The sequence below is a fragment of the Paroedura picta genome, chromosome 8, assembly GCF_049243985.1.
Source record: "Paroedura picta isolate Pp20150507F chromosome 8, Ppicta_v3.0, whole genome shotgun sequence".
Lineage (NCBI taxonomy): Eukaryota > Metazoa > Chordata > Lepidosauria > Squamata > Gekkonidae > Paroedura > Paroedura picta.
In genome coordinates, this window is record NC_135376.1 from 94,944,679 (window position 1) to 94,958,576 (window position 13,898).

At 47.5% G+C, this 13,898-nt stretch overlaps 1 protein-coding gene across 3 annotated transcripts in view; it reads right to left on the reverse strand.

Annotated features, from left to right (window-relative positions):
* The window catches only part of RET (ret proto-oncogene), a 162,942-nt gene that overhangs the window by 36,737 nt on the left and 112,307 nt on the right, over window positions 1–13,898 (reverse strand). For all 3 annotated transcript variants that reach the window (XM_077350867.1, XM_077350866.1, XM_077350868.1), the window contains 4 exons: window positions 13,117–13,227; window positions 9,183–9,296; window positions 6,834–7,087; window positions 130–277 (listed from right to left, as the gene is read on the reverse strand). In XM_077350867.1, the coding sequence (XP_077206982.1) occupies window positions 130–277; window positions 6,834–7,087; window positions 9,183–9,296; window positions 13,117–13,227 (627 nt within the window). The remainder of the gene's footprint in view (window positions 1–129; window positions 278–6,833; window positions 7,088–9,182; window positions 9,297–13,116; window positions 13,228–13,898) is intronic.

Genomic DNA, 13,898 nt, shown 5'->3' on the forward strand with positions numbered 1-13,898 from the left:
GACGGATTGCTCTTGGACAGCCTTTTGCTTTCAAACTTGACCCCCCGCCCAACGCACACACTCCTGAAATATGTCTGCAGAAGTTATCCAATCATCTGCAGATCTTTCCATGCAACAGGGGAACATTACCTTTGAGCATTTTCACAGCCACTGTGGTGTAGCCAGCTTTCCCTTTTAGTCTGAATGCAGTTGCTTTGACGACTTTCCCGAATTCCCCTTCTCCAAGTGTCTTGCCAAGCACCAGGTTCTTCCGAGGAAATTCCCACTTGGGATCCTCCTGTGGAGAAGATGGAGGTGTACAATTGGGTGAGTCAGATGTCCATCAACATTTGATAGGTGTGGTTGCCGAAATGTCATATTAGGATCCAGTAGCCCCGGATCTGAATGCCATGGAAGTTCACTGAAGGACCCTAAGCTAGCCAAACTCTCTCAGTCTAACCTACCTCGCAGGGTGGTTGTTGTGAGAATAAAATGGAGGAGGGGAGAATACTGTTGTAAGTTCCTTTGGTTGTCCATTGGAAAAGAAAAGTGGGATATAAACATCTAAGGAAATAATGTGCATTTCACTTTCCTCCACTGTGAATGCCAGTCTGTTTTGGGGCAAACAGGAAGATCAAGGTGTATAAACATTCAAGACTCAAAACTCCCTTTGTCAGATATGAGTTAGAATGGAGTTATATCTTAATTAGAAGATAAGAGGGGTGTTGTGAAGTGGGAACTTGGGATACAGAGGTTCAAGGTATATAGTAATTAGCTTAATTAGAAAAGAAGGGAAATGTTTGGGAACAGATAATTAGTATCTGCTGAGGGAGCGGTATTATGTGTGGACATAAGAAGAAGAGACCTGCTGGATCAGACCAGTGGTCCATCTAGTCCAGCATAAGTTCTCACAAACAGGCCAACCAGTTCCTCTGGAGAGCCAACTACACGGCAGAGAGGCCAAGATCTTCTGATCATACCTCCTGTTACTGGGACTCAGTGAATGACTGCTTTGGAACATGAAGGTTCTCCTGAGACACCGTGAATCTATCTAATCCCCTTCTAAATTTATTTATTTCTGGGCCATCACTACATCCTTTGGCAGCGAATTTCATATTTTATTTATAAATGTATTTATTAGATTTATCGACTGCCACTCTCTGTGTAAAGCAGTATTTTCTTTTGTCCTGAACCTCCTGCCCATCAGCTCTGTTGGAGGCCTTCAAGTTCTCTTTGCCAACTCTCTCCAGAGGAAAGGGAAGGCGACTGTAAGCCGCTTTGAGACTCCTTCGGGTAGCAAAAAGCTGCATATAAGAACCAACTCTTGTTCTTCTCATGCATCATTTTACAAACCTTATGTTCCCCTTTAGTCATTTCTCAAAAGAAAAGCCCCAGACTCTTCACCCTTTCCCTATACAGAACGTGTTCCAACCCGCTCAGCATCTTGGTGGCTCTCTTCTGTACTTTATCCAGTTCTTTTTGAGATAGTCCAGTACCTCAAATGAGAATATGCCATAGATCTATACGGGGCTATTATAAGACTGGCTCTTTTATGACCCATCCCTTTCCTAATAATCCCTAACACAGAGTTTGACTGGGTTGACACTCCCACTGAAATATCCACTACAAGATCTTTTTCCATCTCAGCCTCAGCACGTTCAGGGCCCATTAGCCGATACTTGAAGTTAGGATTTTACTGTCCCAATGTGCATCACCTTAGCAACACTGAACTTCATCTGCCATATAGTCACCCACTTGTGTGCACAGGTCAAGTTCAGAGGACTTGCCAAATCTACACAGTGCTTTTCGTAAGCTTGGGATCTGCAAGATTTCTGAGCTGGCAGATCTCCCTCTGTAGAGACCTCCTCTGCTTGAGGTCTCTGGAAATTTGAACACGACAAATATTGGAATTTTCCATTAGGCAACTGCAGGGAGATATTAGGTGCAAACTGCTATACAATCTTGTGCGGAAACCTGGAATTCATAAACACATGAGCTAAGTGAATACCACTGGAATACATAATTCACGAGCTGGACAAGTGCCTGCCAGGACTGCAGACTTTGCCAAATGCTTGAATTCTGGAAAAAACCAAACGTTGAAACAAGCCAAGGGGAGGGAGAACCCTCCCTTGCTTTGCAAACACATTCTCAGTATGGAACTTTGAATTTCAGTCAGGTGAGTGAATATAATGCAGAAAAGCTTTTCTTATGACACATGTTCACAGCTCACATATGTTATCTTAAAGTTCAGGATGAGGCTGGAGCTGTGTGAGGCTAGGCCAGAATTTAGGCCAGGGAGACGGTGTACTAACCTGGCAAAAGCTGAAAGCTGGTCAGCTAATATTTCAACCAGCTCTGGCCAACCCAGAGGCTTTATACTTCCTGCCAATCACAATGGTGTCTTTTAGGCATGAGGACTCACAGTTTATAGTAACTCCGCAGACAATCTGTCTTTACAATCCGTGATAGAAACTTTGTAAGATTATTGAAATGGATTTCTTTAATTGTAGGCAGCGGCTATGGTTGGCCAGGTGTTCCTCCCCCACCCCAAGCATCAGGGATGCCAGGAAAAAAGATAAAATATTCATTGCCAAAGCAAAGCAAAAAATATTTTAATCCCATTTTAAACTTGGGGAAAGTTGTTTTTGTTTTTGAGAACTCATCTATCCATCACAGACAACTGTCTTTCTGTTTCGGAAGGCTATCAACCCTGATAGTCACGGATCCGAGACAGCTATATAAGCAGAAATAGAAGCGTACGACACAGACATTTCTGTGAATGTGTCAGCCCCCCAGATTCAAATATATCGTAGGAGTTCACACTGCTTCACTGACGAGGGCTCTCCGAGATGTCTGTGTATGGGTGCCAGGTCTAAAAAAATCCGACCAAAACACAGATGACTTGGATCACACTGAATTCTCTAGTTCAGAGGTAGTCAAACTGCGGCCCTCCAGATGTCCATGGACTACAATTCCCAGGAGCCCCTGCCAGCAAATGCTGGCAGGGGCTCCTGGGAATTGTAGTCCATGGACATCTGGAGGGCCGCAGTTTGACTACCCCTGCTCTAGTTAATCTTTCTTTAGCCTAATGGCACAGATCCCACCCTCCAAAGCAGCCATTTTCTCCATGCTCTGAGTTCTGTAAACTGGAGGCCACCTGTAATATCAGATCTCCAGCCACCACCTGGAGATTGGCAATCCTATTCAAATAGTCTTCCACTGCTGTCAAATGCTAGTTCCCATTTTCCAGTGGCGGGACTGCGGCTGCCAACTGCTTTGCCCCCAAGCCTGATCAGAAATTCCATGGCTAAGCGGTTATTTCCTGAGCAGGGGGGAAGCCAGTTGGTCACTTGTTAGACGGCCATCTGCATTTCACTGGAGCGCTGCCTTTAGCCACATCAGCACTCTCTCTTGCCAGAGACCAACAATCAGGGTCAAATGATGCAAGGCATCCTCCTCGTATCTCCCAGGGACCTGCTGACCAAATGCGCACGAGGAGTTCCAAGCTGGAAACTCCATTCCTGGCTGCAAGGGGTGTCTGTTTAGGATCAGGGCCCCTGCCTGTCCCAGGGCCGTTTCCCAGATGGTTCTCTGCAGAGCTGCTGCTCACACTATCAGGCCAAGTGGCATGGGGTCCCTCAGTGACTCATGAATCTGTCCGTCTAGTTCATCTGCACCCCATCTGTCACCCTTAAGGGGATCCAAGGTGTCTTGCATAAATCTCCATATTAACTCTTATCAGGTTGTTTCAAGTGGGTAGCCAAGTTGGTCTGAAGCAGCACAACAAAACAAAATCAGAGTCCAGGGGCACCTTTAAGACTAACAAAGCTTTATTCAGGGTGTGAGCTTTCAAGTGCAAACTCATGCCCTGAATAAATCTTTGTTGGTCTTAAAGGTGCCCCTGGACTCTGATTTTGTTTTCTTATCAGGTTGGTTAGGCTGAGGGTGCCAATGACTGGCCCAAGGCCACCAGGCAAGTTCCCATGACAAAGCAGGGTTAGGAACCCAGGTTTCTAAGATCCCTGTCTGACACTAACCACCACACCCTTCCGGCTGTACATGTCAGATTCCCTTGTGGTGCCAACAGATGCTCCCTGGGGCCATTTCAGGTGGGGGAGGGCTTCAGCCCCATCTCCCTGCGCACAGTGGTCCTGAGACCAAATGGGCCCCCAAATGCCTGGGAAGTACGTCCCCAGAATGGAAGTCCCATCATATGTCTTGCCGACAGATCCTGGGGAGGTCTGTCACTCCCACTCCAGTTAACAAACGATGAAGCCTTCCTCCAGTTTACTCCAACCTCGGTGGCTTTTCTGTTGGAAAAGTTGGCAAAAATCTCCTTGGAATGTGGCTGGATCCATCTTACATACTCAGGCCCTTCCACATGGTTTTCAAACTGGGCAACTTCTCTGGGGCCAATGGGAGGCCCCACGGTTCTCCACTCCTCACAGCCTCTTCCAGGAGCCTCAAACAACGGCAGCAATGCCCATGACACTCCCAGTCTGGCAGGGGAAGGGTGGCAAAAGGGTGAGAAAAGCCACATGGCTACTTTGGGCAAAAATGTGTGGTCACCTGTGACAAAGGAAATTCCAGGGCAAGAGACATGCCTACACTAGAAAGAGAAGTGCCCACCTCCAGTCATCTACCTGACTGAGGACTTCACGACTGTATCAAGATTTGAATGTATTGTATATAGATGACAATTGTGTATGAATAGATTGGTGTGTGTGCTTCTTACTGATGGTGACCCTATGAATTAATAGGCTCCAAAACATCTTAATATTAGATATTTGGAAGCCTTTCACAAAAGGTTATCTGTATGTTCACCACCATTCTTGAATCTTGTTTTTCTCTATTTGAAGGTTTGATTTATAATTTTAAATATTATTTTTTTTAAAGAAACATTGCTTTTTTCTGATCCTGCTTTTCAGTATCAAAGGTGTGCCAAAGCGGTTTACAATCGCCTCCCCTTCTTCTCCTAACAGCAGACTCCCTGTGAGGGAGGTGAGGCCAAGAGAGCTCTGAGAGAACCGTGACTGGCCCAAGGTCACCCAGCTGGCTGCATGTGGAGGAGGAGTGGGGAATCAAACCCAGTTCTCCAGATTCCACTGCTCTTAGCCCCTATACCAAGCTGGCTCTCGAGGATTAGGAAAAGGATAAAAGTAACATCCGACAAAGACTTCCAGTCATATGTTAAAGGTACCAAGTGATGGTTCATATACATTTTGAGGAAGGCTATTTCAATGAAGATGAAACAATGCCAATTCCTCAGGCACGCCAATGACCTTCCTATTGTTGTGCTGGTACAGTTCATAGAGCTGCAACAGGAACACCCGAGTAATGGGGTTGCTAGGAAACATTCCAATAATTAGTTACACGCTTTCCGGAGAAATGGTTAACTGCAAGTGAATTGTTCCTTCCAGCACAACAAGTGATCGTTTATGTTTCCGTACTGAAGGACGTATAACTTTACAAACAAGCGATTGTATTAGACAGCACAGCCACAGGAACTGAACGGAAAACGTTCTCCTCATACGGCTCTAATCTTCAGACAGACAACACACAGTGACTGTTTCCAGAAGTCTCAAAAGGCAGAGGAATGTTCGCCCTTTCTTCCCCCAAGGAAGGAAATTGAGCAAGACTTATCGCACACACAGCTCAAGAATGTGTTTGTTGCGCTATTAGCAGAAGGGCAACTATTGCCTCCTGTTACAGCAGGGAGCCTGAAAGAGAGGGAATGACTTGCCTACGGCTCCCAAGCAGGGTTACTACCCTCCTGGCATCATCTGGGGTTGTCCTGGTGTTAAAACTAATCTCCAGCTGACAGAGATCGGTTTCCCGGGAAAGGCTTAGGAGTCCAGAAGCCCTGGAAAAACTGACAACATTTGTGGGGATGAGATTTCGAGAGTCACTGCTCACTTCTTCAGATATATTATGATGCAGGATCTGGAAATCCCTAGTGGGAGGGGTGCTCCTGAAGGAGAAGGGGAGGGGCTTGGGAGGGTGTAAAGGGACAGAATTCCAAGGGCATTTAGAGGGGGAGTTGGGAGGTCAGAGAGAGAGTGAGACTTTGACCTATTCAACATGGTGGCAGCCACTCTGGGCCAGCACTGGTTCCTTGTGATAAGGCAGTTAGCCTCACTGTTTCCCAGGTCCTCATGGGGGAAGATTTTCCCTGCTGGACCTGGTCCACCCTGGATTACTGCCTCCATATAAGACAGCTGGAGCGGAGGGGTTCCAGACATAATCTGCTTAGCTTTTGATATCTGAGGTGATCGGGCTATACCATGCCACCTTCCTCCTACATTTACTTTACCAAAAGAAACAAGTACCTGACACCCAAATGTACTTGACATTTTGCTTCGGATGAAGTTCTGGCTGTAAGTATGTCCATCCTGAAGGCATCCATTTGGCATGGTGCTGGCCTCCTCCTCGCCGCCTTGGAGCTTACCAAGGTGGCACAGAATAGGCCAGTGTCAGAGGAGTGACGGTGGCAGTGACAGCGGCATGGCGCTGGCCTCCTCCATGCTGCCTTCCGTTCCCCACACCCCTGACCACCCCCTCCTCCTTCCACTTCCCTCCAAGGCTTGGAGGCTGCAGATCCCTGCTGCATGAGAGCTGCCCCCTGCCAGGAAGTCTCCAGCCTCCAGTCTTTCCAGATCTTGGGGGGAGGGAGTTCTTCCGCAGAGTTCTTCCACCCTACTCCATCCCCATTCTAGCACCCGTTGTATTCCTGAATGCAACAGGCTTGGTCCCTAGTATGATTATAATGTGGAACAAGACAGTCAACTAAAGCACAGATAAGATCCCTTCTGTGTTAAGACATCATAAGGGGCAAGGAAATGTTGTTTACTTACAGGTATTTTAAAGGCGTCTACCGACCCTTGGTTCTCAGAGTCCATTGACGGTCGCCGGACGTTAGTTGAAGAGTAGCTTATGGGATAGGACTGGGCTGGGCGTCGGAAGGTCATCTCTGCTGAGGCAATAGGGGGCTTTGGAGAATTTTTGTGGTAACGATGGATGAAGTAGGAAGAAAGGAGCACTGAAATAATGAAGGAGAGCAGGACCCCCCCTGCGATCACGGTTTTGCACATGTCGTCACACAATGGTTCTGTTGACAAAGAGGGGATTTCATGAGGCCACAGAGTTTAATTTCTTACCTTCTATCTATGTCCCTTCATATTCACATTTACAACATCCCTGTGGAGACAAAGACTAACAGCAAAGAACTCACTCTTGTGGACCTCAAAAGAAATTGAAAAACACGGACATTATTGGGAGGGCGTGAGTTAAAATGCTTCAGGATTAGAGTTGCCTGGTCCCTCCTGACAACTGAAGGTGAGACTTACTGAGAGCAGCACTGATGTGTCTACAACAGTGGTCCCCAACCTTTTTATCACCGGGGACCACTCAATGCCTTTTACTGAAGCACGGTGGGGGGGGGGTAGTTTAGTCCTCTACTCTCAGCCACTGCCGTAACGCTCTCTGATCGCTATGGGAATGTTTAAACATCCCTTCAAAATAAGATACAGACATGCCACAACAATGAAGTGTGTTGTAAAGGGCTGGGGAGGATGAAATAAAGGGCCGAGGGGGGGGGGGGGGAGAAGGCGTCCTTCGGGGCCCACCTCCAATTAGTCGAAGGACCACATGTGGTCTGCGGCCCACAGGTTGGGGATTGCTAGTCTACAACACTGCCCATATGACTAGGAAGTGATGTCATCAGGCACTCTGATATTTGGGCAAAAACTCTGTGGTAAATTTGGCTTCTACCACAGAGTTTTTGCCCAAATACCAGAGTGTCACCCCAACATCCCATCCCAGACGTGATAACATCATTTCCAGGTCATGTGGGCAGTGATGTAAACACTCCTGTTTTTCAGGGTAAAACCCCGGCTGATTGGTGGTGGGAAGGTGGGGCCTGGCACAGGGGACCCCCGCCTCCACTGGGGTTCTGGCAACCCGACTCAGGATTCCTTATGCACGTATTTAATGATAAAACAGATCTGCATTTGTGTGTGTGTGTGTGTGTTTGTGTAACATTGCTAGGGAAATCCATGTCTCGTATGTCAAGGTACTGAGTTGCATACGATTTGTGAAGAATTGAAAAGTCTGCCATGGGCACACGCTGCCATTGTACAGACTTTAAAAACTTTTAAAATAATGGCAGGGGATTGATCCTGCTGGGCACCACAGCATGTCGGGATGAGGGACGCCTGATGGGAAAGGCCTTGAACCCTCATGTCAGCTTGGCATTGGGTTTCAGCACACGGCCAAGACTGGGGAATGCGGCTGACAAGTTTAGCAGGAGCAGCAGGGCCAACCTGCTTAGATCCAGTGACCATCTGTGAGAGCAGCAAGAGCCAACTCCATCCCACATCCAGGTCAGAAGCCAGGCTGGAGTAGGCCAAGAGCCAATGTTTTCTCCAGGAAACACCGTAGCTGTCCCGTGACTGCACGTTCAGCTATGTTACCCAGAAATGGCAGATGCAAAACTGGGCGGCAGTTGGAAGGGTCCCTGAAACCAGGGACGGGTTAATAATCTCCCAGATTGGCCCTTGTGAGCAAATGGATAGGAAATCCAGAGTCGCTATGCAGAGGCAGGCAATGGCAAACCACCCCTGCTCCTCTGCCCTGACCTGGATACCCGAGGCTAGCTCAGTCTCAGAAGCTCAGCTGGGCTGGCCGTGGCTAGTATTTGGGTGGGAGGTCCTTCATGGAATACCAGGGTTGCCCAATGGGTGGGAGTAAGCAGGGCAAAGAAAACTGACAGAAACATCACACAGGAGGAACAGAAAAATATCAGCGTAAAAAGTGACTCAAAACGAAGTGAAAACTAAAGGCACCGACCTTTCCTTCTTGTTGCCTGAAAGAAAAGTCTGCCGTGACTCTCAGCCATCCTGGGGGGTGAACTCTATCCTTGCATTTGTGACTGAGCACTTCCAAAACAACACTCGCACCCAGTGCTCCTTAAAGACTAACTATCCCACAACGAGTTTTTGTGAAAACAGAGCTCACTTCTTCAGATACAATGGGGAGAGAGAAACTCATTCACGTCATGACATTATGAGTACTTCCAGCCATCTCTTTTATATCCAAAATCCAACATAAAAGCTTTTATCAACCCAAGATAAGAATACTTTAAAAGCGCTGGTGCCTTCAGTACTGCACTTGCAAAAACTGAATCAAATCATCTTCAGACTCACCTTTGATATCGTCTTTCTCACAGTAACAGTTTTCGTCTGGGAAGCAGTAACAAATTCCATTTCCTGCCTTGATTCCGGTAGGGCCTTTCTCATGGCCACCAACGATGTTGGTCTCTAAATGAAAGACAGATGTATGCAAGTCCCGCTCCACGGATGGGCTCAAATCTGCTCTGCAGGTTTATTCAAAGGAAGACTGGCTCACGTTAGGGAGGCAAATAACCATGGGTGAGAAAACTGGCAAATGTCTCTGAGGTTTAGATTTTAAGGCAGAATGAGAGCTCATTCTGTGGGATTGGCAAGAGGATGACCATTTGCTCAAGAACAGACTGCCTTAAATACTGGACAGTTAGGTAAAGATGTGTGGTAGTATGAGCTGTACCATTGCCCACTTTGTGCTTCCCATAACTATGGATGAGTACATGCTGGCAAATTTATGTAAGTGGCGTTATAAGTGTGGCCCATGGCGTAGGCTGGGGAAGAAATGCCACTTACCCACACTGCAGTACTGACCTTTGAAGCTTGTGCAGCCCTGAACATGACCAGTCTAGTGAGATGATACAACAGTCAAATGACAACTGAGGTTCAAGGCCAGGGGGAATGAATAGGGGAGGGGCCATGGCTCAGTGGCAGAGCATCTGCATGGCCTCAGCAGTCCCTCCCAGGTTCAGTCCCTGGCATCTCCAGTTAAAAAGGACCAGCTAGGAGATGATGTGAAAGACGTCTTGCTGAAGAGGGGCTGCCAGTCTGAGCAGACAATTCTGATTTGGATGCACCAGAGGTCTGATTCAGTCTGATTCTATTCATATGGCTCACTTTAAATCTGATTAGTGCCTTATCCCGAGCAGGAGCACCAAGGAGGGGAGGAAACTGAGTTTAGGAGAGATGCATGTTCCTCAAAAGACATTTGCAATTATCTGGATGAAAGAAACAAGGAATCTCCAGTATCCTGCCCTGAGTTACTTGGCAGAATGGTGAGAGGGAACAATAATAACTTGTACATAAAAATCCAAAAGGTGGGCTTATTACATGATGAACTGGAAAGTCCAAAGAAAGAATGTCTACTGCCAGACACATGTCTTGGGTGAGTAAGTTATCCTTATTGCTACTGAATACTCTCCTCTTCAAATGGCAGTGATGGTACTTGACCGTTTTTGTTGATCTCTTGGAGACACTTAAGGGCAAGGCATGCAAGCTCTGCCCGTAACTGCATTCTATTCCCCTGGAGCCTTAAACTCACCAGTCAAGAGATACGTCATTATTTAATCTAACCATGCATTCCCCCCAGAACTAAAACTCACAGCACAGCCTAATTTAATAACAGTTATCAAGGAAGTCACTTGAGAAAAGTTACCACCTTCATGATTATATTGGTTTCCACCAGGGGTAGTCAAACTGCGGCCCTCCAGATGTCCATGGACTACAATTCCCAGGAGCCCCCTGCCAGCATGCGCTGGCAGGGGGCTCCTGGGAATTGTAGTCCATGGACATCTGGAGGGCCGCAGTTTGACTACTCCTGGTTTCCACCTACGGGAATCCCAGTCCGCCCTTAGAAAACTCAGGAATGGCTTTTGCAATTGTAGCTGGACAATCCCCCCTGGTGGTAGCACAAAGGCTCAGCTGAGCAGCATCAACTGAGTTGACCAACAACGTTTACTTCTGGATATAACATCTGAAGAAGTGTGCATGCACATGGAAGAGTATCCCCAGAATTAAACTTGAAGTTGTCACTTGGACTCAAACTGTGTTGCTCTGCTTCAGACCAATGCGGTCAGCCCACCTGAACCCCCAGGGGCTGGAAGATTCCATCCAGTGGCCACTAACGCCAGAGGGGTTTCCAGGCAAGAGAGGCACAGAGGTGGTTTGCCAGCCACCACCCAGGATGGCACAGCTCCCTGAATAAATAAATCCCCCTTCCCATCACGGAGGTTTTGCAAACTCCATCTCAGCTGTGTTTAAAATACAGGACTTGGACACACACACACAAAAATGTAAATTAAAAGCAGTGCAAATACTTTTCGTTTAGGTTCCCATGCTTACATCTCCAAGGAAGCGTTCATTTCCATTCAACTGGTTTTGCATGTGCACCAGGAAAGCCACCGGTGCACAACTTCACTTGCATTTTGAGTCAAAGAAAACCATCTTCCCTTAGGCCAGTGGTCCCCAACCCGCGGGCTGCGGCCCGGTGTTGGGCCGTGAAGGCCTTGGTACCGGGCCGCGGCTCGTTCTTCCCTCCCCCCCCGAATCGAGAAGCTTGCCAGGCCGCGAGCAAAGCGGCCGAAGTAGCCAAAGCGGCCGATTAGCTCGCGGCCCTCTCACCCCACTCCACCGCAGCGGTCCGCAGCGGCCGAAAGCTTGTGGCTTAGGCAATTCAAAATAACTCTGATCATCACAAACCAGGCAAATTCATATTTTGTGAATGAGATTCACCTTGTATCCCTCTATTGGGGTCTTCTGCTGCTAGATGAAGACTTTTTCATTTTGTCTGGAGTACCCCCATTAATAATCAGCTCTCCTCCTAGGTTCTGGTATTGCTTATATGTTTTATTGAATTTTCTTGAATAGTATATATATACTAGCAATAAAGCCCGTTGCTGTAAGAGTGCTTGTTAAGATGAACTCTGAGGCACTGTACCATTTCCAAATCTCAAGCAATATTTCAAACCCAGGGGTAGCCAACCTCCAGGTGGAGCCTGGATAGCTCCTGGAGTTATAGCTCATCACCAGACTATACAAATTAGCTCCTCACGCAAAAAATGGTTGCTTTGGAGGGTGAACAGGGTTGTTGTGCAGAAGAATCATTTCAGGCCTCCCACACAGGTTGTTGTGAAGATGAAACACTTAAGGCCTACTTCACAGGGTTGTTGTGCAGATGAAACAGTAGGTAAAAATATCCCGGCAGCACCATTCAGTTTCATCTGCACAGCAACCCTGGGCAGTAAGCCTTAAATGTTCAGTGAGTGGTGGAGAAGAGAGACACATGGCTTGGCTGTGTCTTCCCTCTAGCAGTAAGGCTGGCCACAGCAGTATTTTAAGAGAGAAGGGGCTTTTCTGTGGCCTCCCTGTCAGCCAGCTGCTAGAAAGAAGGAGAAAGCTTATCCCCCTCAAAAGGAAAATGGAAACGCCTCCCTTGCCTCGTCAGAGGCTCCCTTCACAGCAGGCCTGAAGGAAGTGGGGAGGGTGCGGAATCCTGAGAAAGAGCAGCAATTGGCTCTGAGGGGGGGGGGGGGAGATTCCACCAATAGGGAGCTTTGGAACCTTCAGCATGTTGTCAGAAGTACACAACACATTTTATTACATTAGATCAGGGGTAGTCAAACTGCGGCCCTCCATGGACTACGATTCCCATGAGCCCCTGCCAGCATTTGCTGGTTTTATGTGTGCTGCCTTAGGAACTTTGGGTGAAAAGTTGGCATAAAAATGTAATAAGAGTAGCAAACAAACAACCACCACAATAATAGTAATAGTCTGAGTCTAATAAGGGGGACTTTTGGAGCCATACCTGCAGCAAACAAATTACACACCCACATGGTGCTCTCATTTATTATTCATACTCTAAAGCGATTATTCTGGTCTCACCAAATATAGGAACTTAAAGGACAAAACCAACACCTTGAACTGGGCTCAGGAGAGGATCAATAGCCAGTGTAATTGCTGTAGTTTGGGGGGTCATTTGCTCCTGAAAGCTGCCCTGACCAGCTGTCTAGCCACAGCAATCTGCATGCTCTTCAAGGGCAGCCCCAAGTACAGTGCATTGCAGTAGTCCAACCTAGATGCAACTATGGTATGGGGATCATTGTAACTAGAACTGCCTGAATCAGGAATGGATAAATGTTTCATGTATTGTTGACTAGTTTAATGTAAATCGCCCTGAGCCTTCGGGGAGGGCGGTATATAAATCTAAATAAATAAATGTAGAATGGATTGGTTTACATACTTGTGCAATCTTGAGGGCATATCTTTGAGTTCTTCATCTCAACTGCATCACATTTACCATCTGGACAGGTACTGATGCTCGGACTGCAAGTAGAATAGTTTGGAGTAATTCCTAGAACAAAAAACAAATGAAGGAAAGATCATTCCATGTCATTTTACCTCCCTGAGAAGTTCTACAACGAAAGGACAATCCATATAAACATCACCCTGACTCATTCTGCACCAGGAATTTGCCACAACTCACCGCTCATTCAATGGCAGGGCAAATTCCTGGTTCTGCTCAACGCTGGTGCCATCCCAGGCCTGGCCCGACTCAGGCCCTCAGTTGGCCCGGGGTAAGGGAACACAGATAAATTAGTGTTCTCTTTTTTTTCTGTCCTGGGTAGCAACAGGGCCTATGGTGGGCCAGGGCTCTCCAAAAGGAGTGAGTCAGACTCTCCAAGCCTGGTTCCTCCCTATCCTCGCCTGACGTACAGCATCCTGGAAGGGATAAAAATGCCCCAGATGGCTCTGCCACGCTGCACAGTTCACTGGAGTCACTTGGGGCATTTGTTTTGTTGTTGTTTGTTTAGGAATGTGGTACTGCGTCCCAACACAATACTGCATTCTTAACTGGGAAAAAAGCCCCCCACTGCCCTGCAGTGCAGCAGAACCTTGTCACCTCAGCTCCTGTGCAGGAGAACAAATCTGGGGTGGACGAGGTGCAACAGGCTAAATGCTCCCCTGTGTAAGAGCAGTAGCAGCCAGGGCAACCTGCGGGTGCTCCCTGGCCGGCGGCCTGAC